This window comes from Sminthopsis crassicaudata, chromosome 1 (assembly GCF_048593235.1).
Source record: "Sminthopsis crassicaudata isolate SCR6 chromosome 1, ASM4859323v1, whole genome shotgun sequence".
Lineage (NCBI taxonomy): Eukaryota > Metazoa > Chordata > Mammalia > Dasyuromorphia > Dasyuridae > Sminthopsis > Sminthopsis crassicaudata.
In genome coordinates, this window is record NC_133617.1 from 632,357,989 (window position 1) to 632,375,191 (window position 17,203).

Below are 17,203 nucleotides of genomic sequence, written 5' to 3' on the forward strand. Positions count from 1 at the left end.
ATAAAAAAAAAGAGCTGAAAGAGCAACTGCTCTAGTCTTGGAGCTGAGAGTTTGAGTGGGTGGAAGTCTGAGCTCTGCCACTTACTAGCTCTGACCTTAGGCAAACTGCTGGACTTTCAGAATCTAAGCTTCTTCAATTATAAAATGGAGATAATACTTGCATTGTCTACCTTGATGGGTTAGTGTGGTGAGGAAAGCACACAGGAAACCTTAAAAGATTTTAGAAATGTGTATTATTATTATTATACATACAGTGATCCAACAAATGCCACATCAAACCAAAAGGCCAGGCCATGGATGAGACCAGATTGCATCATATGAAACATGAAGGGAATTTCCACTCTGTATGAAAAGAATAAGAAAGTCTTCTGAGGACACAAAATAAGACAAACTTGAACAAAGCATTTTACAAATAGTTATCTGATCCTTAGAATACTTTTAGGAGTAGGGTGCTATTATTATTCCCATTTTAAAGATGGTGAAACTGAGACAGACAGAGGGGAAGTGACTTGGATTTAAACTTGGGTATTCCTCCTGATTCTAGATCCAGTGTTCTAACTACTGAGAAACCTAACTGCCCCAAATACTCCTCTTTGCAACTGTCATCAGTGACATCCTAATTCTACCATCTGCAGCCAGGGAGGACAGATTTAATTTATCTCCTTCATGATAGTCCTTCAACTATACCTTAAAGGGATCCTCAAGCTAAGCTCAGGACTAAGGTTCTTTATCTGTAGAAAGTGAGGAGGTGGTCTAGATCTTGAAGCCCTAGAGAGGGTAAGTTATTTGTCCTAAGTCACACGATGGGCAGAGCCTGGACTGGAACCCAGACTTTCTGATTCCCAATCCAATGCTTTTCCCATTTTATTAATGCTAACTTGCTAAGATTCCACTGACTTTTATTTCTAGATTGCTTTTTCTATAGTGATGAGCCTTGTACTTTCTCTTTCAGCATGCCTTGATTAATTAACTGACTTATAATGACAGATGTTGGAGAAGAACTAACATTAAAAGTGCCCCAAAGGACCATAGAATTATGTCATGCAAAACACTGAAGATTATATTAGAATAACCACAAAACTTGGAGGCTGTGATGTCAGAAGTCTGAAGTAATGCCTTGGTTTTTAAGGAGATGGCGACTCAATGACATACTATGGTTCTTTTGCCTTTATCCATACATGGTCCATATGATTCAGCTCATCCAAATACAAGTAAAGTGTCTCTGAATTGGAACACATTCAATCTTTTCTCTGCTTAATTCAAACCAGCTCATCCTTGCTTTTGTTTTGATGCAAAACAGTAACCCTGAAATCCACGAAGTTTCCCATTCATCTTTATAGTCAGAGAATACAGAGAGTAAAATCATTATCAAGAAAATCTACCCTCACCATGGTCAAGAAGAATGATAGCCATTTCTTTGAGGGCCAAAACAAGAACAGCGGTATATTCCCAAAGCAACAAGATGGATGAGAGAAGTGTGTCTAGTTCTCTAACCAAGGCCATGGAGGAACATCAGTATCAGAATGCCATCATTAATCTTCTCTTGTTCAGGAAGGTGATTTAACTGGTAGGAAATTTTTCATAAGACTTTTGCAGGAATGGTCTTGATTTATGAACCAGGGTTGGACAGTGGAAAATACACAGCTTTTGGAATCAGAAGACTTGAGGTTCTGATACTAATTCCACTATTTAAAACTCAGATGATTTTGAGCATGTCATAATTACCCAGAGCTCAGTTTCTCTATGTGTAAAATGAGACTAATGATGTTTATCTAGTCCAGTCCAGTTCTCAAGAGGAATCTCTTCATTTTGAGAGTAATTTATCCATCCTCCACTTGAAGACTTCTAGTGAAGGGAAACTCAATAAGACTGCCAATTCTATTTTCTGATTATCTTGAAATGGTAGAAAGTCTTTTCTTAAATAATATTAATAATAGTAACAAGTGCATTTATGTAGTGCTTTAAGGTTTGCAAAGCACTTTACAAATACATTATTTGATCTTTTGAACAACACTAGGAATAAAGTGATATTATTACTTCCATTTTAAAGAAAATGAAACTGAAGCAGAAGGGAAGTGACTTGCCCAGGATCTGAGGCTGGATTTAAGAATCAGGTATTCCTGATTCTAGATCCAGTGTTCTAGCTGCTGAGAATCTAACTGCCCCAAATCATCTTCTCTGCCACTGTGACTGGTTGCAGCTCCTGGTTTTACCAGATGAAGCCAGGGAAGACAGATTTTAATTTATCTCCTTCATGATAACCCTTCAAGTACTTGACAATACTGACCTATCTTCCCTGTTTTTTCTTTTCCAGGTTAAATAGTCTCAGCTCTTTAAACAATATTGTCTAATTTTTAGTCCCCTCACCGTCCTGTTCATTCTCTGCTGGACATACTCCAGTTTTTCAATATGCATCCAAAAATGAGGTGCTCAGAACTGAATATAACACTCTGATTTTGTCCAGCTTACCTTGACTATTTCTGAAGGCTATATTGAATACAAAAATAAGATGTCTATGACAGCAATTACTAAGCTGTCATGTGCCATGACAATATACAGTATTAATTATTATTTCATCAAGTAAAAAGTTCAACTCATGGTCAAGATTTACTCTGGTGGTAAAAAGTCCTAGGTCTGGTTCTGCCTATAGATTTGAGGCCCAAGAATTCAGAGAGCAGAGGTTCTGAACCCTTTTTGCATCCTGGATCCTGTTCATCACCGGATAAAGCTTCTCCTTTCTGGGAATAATGCATAAAATAAAATACATAAGATCATAACAGAAACATTATATTGAAATAATTTTTTTTGCATCCAAGTTCACTGACCTCAAAATCTATTCTTGATTAAGAATCCTTGTACTATACAGACTTATTCAAGAGGTTTGCACACTATCTGCCTACTTTATTTTTTACCCAGAGAAAATTTATCTTTTACTAAAATCATTATGTATTGGGTTATTTTCATCTTCATAGAATCTTAAATTATAAAAGCAACTTTTAAGTTAGAACTTTACCTTTAAATAATTCACTGTGAATTCTTTATACTTAATATAATAATCCAGATCTAATAATTGTATAGTATTTGACAATTTATTAATTGGTTTCATAGTTATCTCATTTTTGAGATACTTCCTGGTATTCATGAGGTGCTTTGTGGGAAGCAATAGTTTTCCAAAGCAAACTGAAATACATTGGGACTTTCTCCCACTTTCGGCTTATCTCCTCCAAAACAGAAAAGAGATGATCTCCAGGGTATCTTCCATTTCTATAGTCTATGATTTCATATCTCAGCTTGCTACACTGTGGAATTCCGATCTCTTGCTTCTTGTGTACCTCTGGGAAGATCACAACCTTTCTGCTCTTAGCTTGCCCTCTAAAAAGATGTTTAATAATATTGCTTAGCCTTGGGAGAAAGAAATAAAACAATTATGAGTGACCATATAGGAAATTTATCACCTTCCAGCAAAATAAAACCAAGCCCAGTTCAACTTTTAAAATTTCTCCAACTTTACATATGCATGATCAGACCCTATGACCTCAGCCTAATTTTTTCCATGGGCTGTGAGGTAGCATTCAATACTCAGATTTACTTTTGGGGGGGAATGTTGGGTTTGGGGTAGGATTATAACAATGAAAGAACAGGAACAATGATTTATACTGACCTGTGCAAGTCTTCCTCTTTGGCTTCAATAAAATTGACAGTATATTTAATTGTTTGAGCCATCAAAATCCTAATATCAAATGTATCCTGTGGAAAATAATCATGGATGTTTACATTTTGTCAAGAAAAACTGAAGAAAAGGCAAATTATGTTTATTTTCATCTAAAGAGTACTGATCACTATGGAGTTATGACACACCAGAGCTAGATTCAATTTCAAATCCTTAAGTAAAACAAAACAAAAACCTTATATGGGAGAGACTTAATTACATTCTTTTATTCATTTGATAAACATTTAATTAAGTGTCTACTTTGTCAGGAGATAGGAAGTCTAAATAAGATATGGCACCTGACTTCTTGGGACATGTATTCCAGTAAAGGGATATGAACATATATGGGTAACAAAACATGACAATGCAATGGACCTCTGTAGAATCCTATTCCAATGACTTCTGGTGGTATGGAGGTGACTAAGTTTTTGAAGACTGTGCCAGAGGAAATATTCTAGTAGATTATAGGTACTATTTTGGAAAAGCTTTGTTTATAGTTCTAGGTCTTTCATTTGCTTTCCAAGAACTATGCCAGCTAAGTTCAGATAGGCTGTAGAGCTCATCCACCAGTACATATATCTGTATCTTGGAGAGATACTGTAAGCAGACAATGAACAAGGTCCAGAATTAAAAAGAAAGAGGGGAATGGGATAGATTGCCTTTGTAGAATTTCCTAATTATTTTTGAAAGAGATACAATATTTTTTAGGTAATAGTCAATTCAGTTAGTGTTTATTGAAAATCTACTATATGTTAAGTACTGTGCTAGTTACTGGGAATAAAAGGACAAAAATAAAAGTCTCATTCCTCAAGGAGCTTACATTTTAACTAATAGAAACAACATACACACAGGTTAAATAAATGCAAAATATATGCAAATACAATACAAAGCTATTTCATATGGGAGAATATTCATAATATGGGAGGAGTAGGGATCAGAAAAAGCTCGTATAGGGCATGACATCTGAGCTGAGCTCTGAGAGAAGACCAGGGGACTGTAACAAGTAGAGGTGATGGGGAATAGATAGCCTTTCTAGCATAAGGGTCAGCCTGTGTATATTTACAGAGGCAAAAAGAGATGGAATGCTAAATTTGGAGAACAGCAAATAGACCAGTTTAGATGGAAGGAAAAATATGAGAAGGGGAGGAATATCAACTCAGTTTGGAAATTGAACTGGAACAATAAGGTGAAAAAAGTTTGTATGAGCAATAATGTTAGGAAAAAGAAGAAGATGGATATAATAAATATTTGGAGGTAGAATTCATGAGACTTAATAGTGTGGAAAAGTAATAACTTAAGTTTCAATTTCCTTAGATATAAACTATAGATAATACTTGTACTGTCTATATATTACAGGATAAGTGTGAAAAAAATCATTTGTAAACCCCAAAGTACTATATGAATATGAGCAATGACCAATAATAGCAACAACATCAACAATAATAAGAATAAGTTCCTGTAACTTTTTCTTCATACTAGGCCACAGCAAACACGAATTTCCCCAGACTCTACCTTTTTATACTTTATAGGAGAAGAAAGATAAATTAATTATCTCAGTTACCCTGTTCTCCTAAATCCATTTTTCTCCCTCTAAATGACAATCTTATTGGTGTGAACTGTGTGTTTGTAGTGGCAGACAAAATTGCCCAACAGAAGTTTTTGTTTCCTCAATTTTCCCAACTGGCATGGGTATCCCTGAAGCCAAGGAAAACATATTGGAGTTGAAAAGTGTTGAGTGTGAGTAGTTTAATGAGACAAAGTCAAGAAATTGACCAGGGAAATTCTGGTGAAGCTCAATGAATCTTGTTTTATGTTGAGTAAAATGCGAGAGACATTTATAAGTCTAAAGGCATTCTAAGACAAAAAACAAAGACGTGAAAGTCGTTTTCCTTTATCATTATTATTATTTTTTACAAAAGGCTACAAAGTCTAATGGATTAAATTAGTAATTCAAATTTGTGGCTGTCATTTCTGCTTCAATATAATGTAATTCCTAAAGGACTGAGATGTTTTTGTTTCATTTCTCTACCCTAGAGCCTTGTACAAAGGGCATGCTTAATAAATTTTTGGTGAATTGACTTGGATTACAGAACTGGCATTTTGTCATTTATGTTGACTTAACTGTGGTTTAGCTTCCGATCTAATCCGCTTCTACTGGGTGCTGGTAAACTCCATGTAGGTTATACAGCTGAAATACATGGCTGTCTGCGTACTAGAATTTTGAAAGCACTGAAAAGCCCTCTTTCCTACCCCTAAGAGCCACATCACTTTACCCTAGTATCTTGTGTTTAAGAATTGATTGTTCAGTTTAACTAAGGCATGCCTCCAGAAGGACATGGTTAAATGAACAATGAGGGTCTTATTTTTTAAATGACTTTAAACAAATGTTACATGAGAGACAATCTTTTTCTTAGTTAGTAATATTTTAGCATGAATTGTATATCAGTTTCCTGGAAAAAAGAAAGGCCTTCATTGAAGAAATAAGGCATAGAACAGGTTGTTTTAATTGTGGGTTGGAAGGCTGGTTTGGGAAAGGGTCAGAGCAAGGGATTCTCTCCAGGGAGAGCAAAGGTCCGAGTGTTCTATCACATTTATAGATCCTGGGCAACATGGGATCGTTAGGGTGTGATGGGACAAGGGAAGGAACACCATAAGGGAGCCAGGATTGTTTCATTTATAATGTCTACCTAGCATTCATGGTACTTAATCAATTCTTGTTGATAAAAGAGAAGAAATCAAAAGAGAGATGGAAGAGCACAAAAACTGAACAGCAATAGGAATTCCTTTCTGATGCTGATAATGAAATGCGTGGAGAGTGTATATTAGGAAAGGAATAAGAGATAACTTCTAGGCAATTCTTGATAGTGTAGAATAAGAGAGAACAAGAATACATGACAGAGGAAGAGCGGCCATCAATGGGGCAGAGTTCAACTACTGCTAATAGAACCAGCTAGTTGGACCATATCCTGAGAAACATGAGGAATTTCTCTAATATTGGTGATATCATATGCCCTTAGATTGCTGAAAGACATTATTGGCATTAGTATTGGCAAAAGTGCATGACTATTGGATCCTGTCCAATTCAACAATCATTTGTTAAATGACTACTATTATTAAATGACTTGGGCTACAAAGATAAAATGAAAAATTACTAGAATTGAGGAATGAACACTATAGTGGGCAGATTGGCTTGGAAGAACTTGACCGATAAAGGATTCACAAAATGAAATTGTTCCAGAGTTTATGAAGGAATTTAGAAGGGTGGTATTTGGTATTGGATGTAGAATTTCTCGGTGTTTCTCCCCAAATGTCCTTCAGCAACTTGAAGTGATAGGCCTGGGGCACTGGACTCCAGGTTTCCATGCTACATGTTATCGAGGGGCAAATATTTAGTGAATAGATATCCACTGCCCATAAGGTTTCTGCTCCAGATGTTCTTCTTTTACCCTTTTTTTCTCCACAGGACCACTCAACTCTGATTGACTCATGGCTTACCCCTTACACACTGTGGACTCATGCTCTACTGTTAAAAATCTCTCAATATTTTTGAATTTTTCAAACAATATTCTTTCTATTTGTTACAAATATTCCCAAGTTTCTACATTTGCAAAAACTTTTCTTTCCCATTCTGCTTGTCACATATCTTTATTTACTTTCACTCAAACTTTTTTTTAAAAGCTTGCTTAGTCTGAATACCTCAAATTTCTTACTCCCTTCTTTCTCTTCTCAATTTATTGCAAAAGGATCTTAATCTTTACCTCATTATTAAAGCTACACATTTAATCAGCTTAATGCAATAAAGTCTTTACTGTTTTTTTCCCTTCACTTTCTATATCCTTCAATTCATTCCATCCTTACTATTCCTTTCAGGAACACACTAACTAGGCTTTCAATAAGTAATTGTTCAATGAATGAATGAAGGTTGGCCCTACTTCATTTCCATGGACTAATCTTGCCAGGCTAATATTTGATCTCACTTCAGAATAGTGGTGACTAGTAAGGAAAGCACAAAGTTAAGAGAAGACATGTTTAGCTCTTGCTGTCTTGGAACTTACAATCTAGTAGGTGCCATGGCACAATGCTTTGGAGGCATAGATCACTGCTCAAAATCCAGCTGTGATGCTTACTATCTCTGCGATCTTGTACAAGTCACTTTTTTCTGAACCTTAGTTTTCCCATCCATACAATTAGAGCATTTCATCCTCTTCTTAGAATGGATACATGGAAATTGTGTTTGGCTTAACTGTTTTTTCTTTGTCACAAAAGACAGTTCAATTTTAAGAGGCTAGAACTGGGGAAGAAGGAAAATTTTCCAGAAGTGTACTGCAGAAATGAAAGATATAAATATTTTTAAAAATTATGGAGTTGGGCAAGATCATCTTTACTGTATCTTTCAGCTATAAATCCTATGACGAATGACACGGGCACAAATAACCAAATTACACAATACTACACCAAAATCTATTAGAGAGCTGCAAAACATATGAGGTTTCATAGGGCAGAGGCCATTTCTGAGAGTGGTGGAGAAATCAGAAATGTTTTCCTGGGGGAGATAACATTTGAATGTTAGGCAAGAAAGGAAGAAAGTATATTTCCCACATTGGGAACAATGAACAAAATTGCTCTCTGTGAACCACAGCTATAAGCTTAGGATTCCTCAAGAGGAAAAAAAAGGATCTCTCGTCTCAATCAATATCATTTTATGCAGATGGACAGTCCACTGGACACGAGGACCAAATTATATGCTGATATAGCTTTGAAATAACCTTTAAGCTATTATTATCATCCTTGAATATGTCTCTCTGTCTATATAAGGAAGAGCATGTGTACAGCATTATTGAGATAGGCTAGTTGTCTCAATAATTATCAAAAAGGGCTAGAACAAATGGTTTTCCTTTCCATCTCCATCTCCAAAAGTTATGATAAAGATGTCAAGGGTCATAAAGAGAGAATACACTTACAACAATTGGCTGTCTGAAGTATTCATCCAAGGCTGCACCACGGAGGCTAGAAAGATTGACCCCATAGAAACTCTGCTGGTACCTAGAATGAACAACACAGGGTATGATTTTGAGGGGACAGACTCATGGTGTATCCTAATCCTCTCTGAAAGTCCTAGGGATATAATAGAATAGCAGTCTGTATCCAGAATTTACAGTATAACTTCTAAATGTCTTTCAGGGAACTCTGATAATTTTTTGGGCTACATGGGCAAAAAATGACTTTTTAATCTGGTAATCTGCGGGGTTAATTTGTACCTTTGGTGCTTTGAAGTCCAAGAATGCATAAGAAAGCTCTACCTGAGGGTTTAACACAATGAGATCTGCCAATACTGCACATGATTGAAGTTAAGGGTTTTTGGAAATTGGGAAAAATAATGTAAAATGGGGAAAGACATGTTTAGGCAGGCTAATGGGGAAAATCTCTCAGGACATGCAGGATTTCTAGTACTACTTACTGATTAAATCATATTAGGAAAGCAGCTACCCATATATCATTACCACTCTTGTATGTAATGACATGTAACCAAATACCATGAAACAACAGTGGATAAGGTATCATTTTTGAGAGTCAGAAAAACCTAGGTTTAAGTCTTATTTATTTATTTATTGATGAGGCACTTGAAGTTAAGTGACTTGCCCAGGGTCACACAGCCAGTAAATATTAAGTATCTGAAGCCAGATTTGAAGTCAGGTCCTTCCTACTCCAGGGCCAGTGCTCTATCCACTATGCCATCTAGCTGCCTCCCAAGTCTTATTTTTGAATATACATTGGCTTGTTATTAAGGGAAATTACTTAATCTTCTCAAGACAATACTTTTAAGACTATAATTTACAAATAAGCTATATTAGTGAAGGGAATCTGCACATTGTAAATACCCCACTTCTCATACGAACAAAGGTCTGATTAAAAAAACAATACACACATATTCTATTATAAATAAAATAATATGTAATAATATATTGAATTGGGTTTTAAAAGAATTATGAAGTCACAACATATATTATATATAAGAAATATATGTATGTTGCATATTGTATATATGTATATACATCCATATTAATGCTTTGACCTTTATCATCTATTATGTGACTTTTCTGCTCTGATGTATTTTATGACTCTCCCCTGACAAAACCTAAATTGTCGCTACAAACTTATCCTTTTAGTTTTTGAAAGGATTTGCCCCTAGAAATTTTGCAGAGTTCAGTTTAATTGTTATTTGTAGCATATTTTTAGCTAGCATTGTCTGGTACTACAGTTCAGCAAACAAGGTGCAATACTGGCAAATTTGTCATAAATAATACATCTGTGAAGACACTGCATGTGTCAATCTGGAGGTTAAAATTGACAATGTATGACATGAAGAACATTACAAAAATTAGCTTTCTATTCAAAATTTTAAATATTATAACTGTTTCTGTCTCAACAATATCCTTCACATCCATTTCCTTTTCATTTCTCACATTCTCTACTCACATTCACTACATCCCCAAGTTTAGACCCCTCATCACCTTTCACAGACTATTATAACAATATAATTGGTGTCTCTGCCTCAAGTCTTTCCCTAAATGTGTAAAGTGATTTTCATAAAGTCATTGCCATTCGACAAATTCCAGTGGCACCCTATTACCTTTATGATCACAGATAACTCTTCTGTTTGGCTTTTAAAGTTCTTCACACCCTGGCTTCTCATAGGTGGCAGTTAATTCTCCCATCTAGAGCTCCCTAAAGATTAGTTTATACCCAGTCTTACAGGTGACAGTTAACTTTCAGTCTTCTTCAGGAAAATAGCAGTTCAAACTTAGTAGTCTAATAGTAAAGACTCCTTCTGATATCACAATTAACTGGGAGATACCCTACCCAAGATTATCTACCCTCTTAAAGATAGAATAACAGGAGCCATTGTCTCTGTGGGAACATTAAGTTTATATTATATCTGCATTTATTGTGTGTGTGTGTGTGTGTGTGTGTGTGTGTGTGTGTGTGTGTATAAAAATGTTATTTCTCTTGATAAGCACTTTGAAGGAAGAGATTATTTCCTGCATTTGGGCCCCCAGTATTTGGTTTAATGCCTGGAGGTTTTTTTTTTTTTTTTTTCTTCAGTTGTGTTTGGACCGTTCATTATCCCATTTTGGAGTGGTTTGTCATTTCCTTCTCTAGCTCACTTAATTGAGGAGGAAACCAAGGTAAACAAGGTTAAGGATTTACCCAGGGTCACACAGCTAGTAACTGTCTGAGATTAGATGTGAACTCACAAAAATGAGTGTTCCTGTTTCCAGGCCTGGCATTCTATCTATTATTGTACTACTTAGCTGCCCCCTGGAATTTAGTAGGTGACTAATAAATGAATGGTGATTGATTGTAATGGTGGAAGCCTAGTTAAGTATGGAGAATTCTATTATTAATATGTTGACTAATAGGTAATTAATTCTTTGTATACAGAAATCAATAAATTAATTAAGGGGTACTCTAAATGTGAAAATAATGAAAAAAAATTGATGTATTATTAATATTGACATTTTTATTATGAAATAAACTAGAAGCCTAAATAAGAGAAGGCTAAGTAGACAATAAATTCGGTTCTTAACCGAATAAAGGGATTTGTGGAGATTGCTTCATTATGAGTCTAAAAGCAACAAGAAATAATTTTGTTACAATTGATTATCTTGCCTCGGAGAATGTATGATGAGCATTAACAAAGAAAAACCACGAAGGTATCTGTAGCTTATGTGCTAATATTTATTTTTTGCAGAAGATTAAATGTGAAGAGATTCTAGAATAATTTTGATACGAGTTTCCAAACTTTGGTATTCACTGAATTTTATGTAAAGGTGATTATGGTGAGGGCAGTGAAAAATATATTGGAAAGTATAACTTAGGAACTGGAAATGAGAGAGGCAATATGTAATATAGAACCTCTATATTTACATATTACAAATACTCTAAGAAGAAAGTTGGAAGGCATTGGCCATGGCAAACAAAATTCAATATCTTAATCTCAATAGAATAGAAATGACTGGTTCCCAATGTGGAAATCACTTGTGGGAATCAATGTGGGAAAAGAGCCCATTTAGACCATCCAGAACCAGAACCGGAAGAGACTTTTATATGAACGCTTAATATTCAGAGAGGATTTATGGTAGAACATGGACAATAATCACACAGAATGGGAAGGGGAATGGGTTGTGATTTGTACTACCAGAAGAACTCTCATAGATGTGATCACAGATCCCTGTCAAATATAAGGATGAATGGACAATGGGAGAAGCCACAGAAAAAATAGTAACTTCTAAATGATTACAGTGGGAAAAGCATTGGTTTCAAGTCAGAGGATCTTGGGTTCAAATCGTAGCTTTGAAAGTTACTTGGGCAAGGAATTTTTCCTCTCTGGCCCCAATTTCCTCATCTGTATTTCTAAGATCTTTTTTTGCCAGCTTTAAATTCTATGATGATATTTCCTCATAAAATGAGACTCAGGGCTGCTACCCCCAACTTCTGTTAGGATGGATTTTTTCTGATTTATTCCCACAACAAATGTGTCTCAGTCATCCCGGAGCAATGCCAGCTCACATCTGCTTTGATTATCTTGGGCTGTACTTCATGCAGAGATGCACAATTTCTAAGAACTTGAAACTTGGCTCTCCTGGCACCCTCTTTCTATTCAGGCAATGGCTCTTTCCCCACAATTCTCTTCTTGGTCCCAGGGGAGTTGCACATTTGTAACATCACCAGTATTGCCGTTGCCATGCTTTAATTCTAATGGCATGAGCACACAGTGACCTGATCTCTCTCCCTCTCCTTCTCCCTCCCTCTTCCCTCCCCCTTCATGAAGTACAGCCTAAGATAATGTCAAAACTACTACTCTAAGAATTTGAAAGCTACAGTCCTTTAATGAATTCTATTTTCTCTCAGTGGGCAAAACCAAGATTCCAGAAAAAAAGGTTTTTGCTGTATTCTTTTCTTTCTTTTGTTTAATTAATACAAATGATTGTAAAAGTCCATAGCAGATCTATTCTTCCTTACCTTTTTTTTTCCCCTAAGGCAATTGGGGTTAAGTGTTTTGCCCAGGGTCACACAGCCAGGAAGTGTTAAGTTTCTGAGACCACTTTTGAACTCAGGTCCTCCTGACTTCTAGGCTGGTCCTCTCTCCAGTGCTCCACTTAGCTGTTCCCTTACCCTTTTTTGGGGGGAAACCTGGAACTGCGATTTTATTATTTTTTTAGTATTACTCAATGCGGAAATTTCTTACCTCAATGTAGGTCAGTACCCTACTCATCCAGTTGTTGTCTAAACTTAGAGTTTGTGACTTGTCCAAAATTATACAGCCAAAACGTGTAGGTAGGACTCGAACCCAAAGCTTCGTAAGGTCCCTCTTTATCTATTGCTTCTTCCCTTCCATTTTAAAGGCATTTTTTATAAAAAGGATTCATTTCTTTGATAATTTCCCCAAGGTTAAAAAGAGCTTTCTGTGTGCCAAGAACCATAATTGGCACTGTGGGTGTGAAATATGATCAATGGAACTGAACAATCCTTTTATTTCCAGATGAAGCCTATAAAAAAGTGGATTCAAAAGATTTTTCATGGGTAATGTCATCATAACCTCAAACAATAATATATCAGCAAGGAAATGTTAAACAATGCTGAGTCATGAAGAATTTTTTTTGGTAGAAAGGAAAGGGCTTATGCAGACAGTTCAATACAGGTCTTTGCCATCAGAAACTACAGAAGAGTCATTCTTACTGCTGCTGTACTTAATTATTAAGGTTTTACAAGGAAATAGTGGAGAGAATTTGACACATCATTTCAAGTTTGTAGAAGGGAAATCTAGGAAATGTTAGGTGCTGGCTAGAATGATATTAAAAAGAAGTTCTCTGTCTTTCATGGACAAAAAGATGACAAATCCCTGTCCTATAGATATGGATTTCAAAATAATCTGGAGAGATCAACCAATGCCTGGTATAGGACCATTATCACAGACAAAACTGTTGCTCAAAATTGCCTGGATTTAATATTGATTCTGAAAATTTAAGGGAAATATTTGAATATCTTTTGCCATGCCAAATATTCAATCTTCAAGTTACACAGAACGAAAATTTATCTGTATATGGAGATCTGGATATGATTACAATCATATGGAAATCAGATGGGGTACATATTATTGTCCCCTGTGCTATAGGAAGTGTGTTAAGGAATTTTTCAGGGAGACTAGAAAAGATAAATTTACATTCTTATACTTTTATTCAACTATAAAAAAGAAACTGATAATAATAATAACTAGCATTTATATACTGCTTTTTAAGTTTGCAAAATGCTTTACAAATATTCCCATTTTATGCTTTTAACAACTCTGGGAGGTAAGTCTTATTATTATCTCATTTCTCAGATGAGGAAACAAAGGCAGAAGGAAGTTAAGTGTCCTACCTAGGCTTATACAGTTACTAAGTGTTGGATGAAGATATGGATCTTTGTGATTCCAGTCCAATGGTCTATTTTCACTGTATCCCCTACTTGTAGATTTTTAAAGCCAATCTCTGTAATTAGTTGTAGAACTCTGAATATAAAGGAATCAAAGCAGGAGAGTGATCTATCCCAGAATTGTTTCTATCTGAACCTCTCTGAAAAAGATGAGAAGATAGAGAATAACTCACATATCACAGAATTATTAAATGTGAGCATGGGAAGGAATCTCAGATGACACTGAGTCCCATCTGAATTGGAGTAAGAATCCCCTCTATAACACACTGAAAGTGATTGGTCCTTTATTTTTTGCTTAAAGAGTTACTAACTGGGAGAATCTAGAAAAGCTTCATGTGAAGAGGTGAATTTGTATTAAGTCTTGAAAGAAGAAAGGATTTCTCAAAAGGAATGTCAGACAACTGAGGTGGGACACATAAGAGTGATTTAACCTCATTATACCTCGACACCTTTATATTTTACACAGTGCTTTTCTTACAACCTTCCTAAAGAGTGTTATTAGTATATAGGATAGAAGGTGAAAATAAAGGTTAGAGAAGCTAAGGAACCTTATCAAAATCACATAACTGCTAAGTGTCTGAGATGAGACTTAAATCTAAGTCTTTTAATTCTAAATTAAATATTTTTATTTTTATCATTTGATTGTTCACTAAAGGCAATGATTGCCCTCAGGAATCTAAATCTGATCAGGGGGTGGAGGGATGTGACGTATATTAAAATATACGTGGCACAAAGTAGAATGTGATAACATCAAGGGAGAAACGAAGACATTTAAAGACATTTTCAGGAGGGAAGAGTTCATTTCTTAGTAGGGCATCTTAGCAGATGCCCTGGAGGAGTTGACACTTGACCAGTGCTTTGAAGGAGCAATATTTCAAAAGCAGAGAAGAGGTTGTTTTTTTTTTTTTTTTTTTTTTTTTTTTTTATATCACCAGCACTTAGCGCTGTGCCTGGTAGATAGTTAGAAATTAATAAATATTTCTTGACTTGAATTATTGAAAGAAATTGCTAGTTTGAATTTACCTCTGGGTTCTAAGTATGGGAGGATAATTAAATTAATATGTCCAAGAGGGAATATATCTGGACTAGATTATACAAGACAGACATTTGGATTCTTTATACTGATGATGGCTTGTAGTCAATATAAAAGATAAGTGAAGACAACTAACAGAATTCAGGGTACAGACATGCTTAAAGGTAAGCTCAGAAAAATGAAACAAGATGCCCAAGGCCACAAAGAGAAATTGTTAGCACTAGGAGTTGAATGACATTGTGATTTTGGCCAATTTATTTTAATTCTCTGAGTTTCACTTTCCTCATTTGTAAAACAAGGATAATTTTTGTATTATGTATTTCATTGGACTGCTGAGGAAAAGTACTTTTGAAAGTATCAATATGAATTGTAACTTTAAACCTATGTAAATGTGAGCTATTTTTATTATTCACATATATACAAGGTTTACATAGAGATTAACATAAGCCTGTGGAAACCTGCTGGAGATCATAACCTGATAACTTTCAATTAAGTAGGCAAATGTATCCTTTAGGAGCTAGATGTCTTCCCATTATTTTGTATTTTTGTTCCATATGGTCATAGATTTAGTAATACAGTTAATTAAATTTTAATTGTCTAATTTAAGTGTTTATGAGTAAATATTTCGGTATTCTGTTTATAAACAAGTAGTAGTCAGTCCTGACTGAGACTGCTCTATTTCCAGGTTCACGTGGGAGGGAGCCAGACTGTTAAACTGTTACCAATATCTGGCACCATCTGGTACTTGGTGACAGTGACCTGGTATGGAAGAAATTATAAGAAAAGCATTTAAAAGTCTTGCTAGGAGTTGCCTCAAACTTCAAAAATTCTATTATGTGACAAAAGCTTCTGGGTAAGAACCATTCTCTCTTATTTATAAGCTGTTTAACTTTAGGCAAGTCATGTTCTGTCTTTGGGTATTAGATTGGACCAGATTTCTAAAGTCCTTTTTCAGCTTCTATATTCCACCCATCCTGAATACCTTTTGAACACAGAATGACATTCAATACAATTCAACTTAATTCAATTCCATTCAAGAATGCTGACTAAGGAGTTAGAAGACTTGAAATCAAATTCTGTCTCTAATGCACATTACATTCGTGATCTTTGGCAAGTCTCTTAAATTTAATGGTCTCATGTAATATGCTTTGTATGTACTTTGCATTTGGAAAAGGCAAGCATGGTGTAGTAGACCGAATGTGATTCTCAGAGTCAAGAAATATGTGGGTTCAAGTTTTGCCTCTGCCTAAGAGATACTAGGCCACAAACATTTTGGCACACACAGGACCCTTTCCCTTCTCTAGTAGTTCCTTGGGGTATAAGCCCAGTAGTAGTATGGCTGGGTCAAAGGGTATGCACATTTTGATAACTTTTTGGGCATAATTCCAGATTGCTCTCCAGAATGGTTGGATTCTTTCACAACTCCACCAACAATGCATCAGTGTCCCAGTTTTCCCACAGCCCCTCCAACATTCATCGTTATTTGTTCCTGTCATCTTAGCCAATCTGACAGGTGTGTAATGATACCTCAGAGTTGTCTTAATTTGCATTTCTCTGATCAATAGTGATTTGGAACACTCTTTCATATGAGTGGAAATAGTTTTAATTTCATCATCTGAAAATTGTCTGTTCATATCCTTTGACCATTTATCAATTGGAGAATGGCTTGATTTCTTATAAATTAAAGTCAATTCTCTGTATATTTTGGAGATGAGGCCTTTATCAGAACCTTTAACTGTAAAAATTTTTTTCCCAATTTGTTACTTCCCTTCTAATCTTGTTTGCATTAGTTTTGTTTGTGCAGAAACTTTTTAATTTGGTGTAATCAAAATTTTCTATTTTGTGATCAATAATCACAATGTAATCATAGTGGCTAGAAGCTGGAAGATGAATGGATGTCCATCAATTGGAGAATGGTTGGGTAAACTATGGTATATGAATGTTATGGAATATTATTGTTCTATAAGAAATGACCAACAGGAGAA

At 35.4% G+C, this 17,203-nt stretch overlaps 1 protein-coding gene across 2 annotated transcripts in view; it reads right to left on the bottom strand.

Annotated features, from left to right (window-relative positions):
* The window catches only part of LOC141551318 (histone-arginine methyltransferase CARM1-like), a 246,792-nt gene that overhangs the window by 15,105 nt on the left and 214,484 nt on the right, over positions 1–17,203 (bottom strand). For both annotated transcript variants that reach the window (XM_074282826.1, XM_074282827.1), the window contains 3 exons: positions 8,671–8,752; positions 3,662–3,747; positions 253–342 (listed from right to left, as the gene is read on the bottom strand). In XM_074282826.1, coding sequence (XP_074138927.1) covers positions 253–342; positions 3,662–3,747; positions 8,671–8,752 — 258 coding nt within the window. The remainder of the gene's footprint in view (positions 1–252; positions 343–3,661; positions 3,748–8,670; positions 8,753–17,203) is intronic.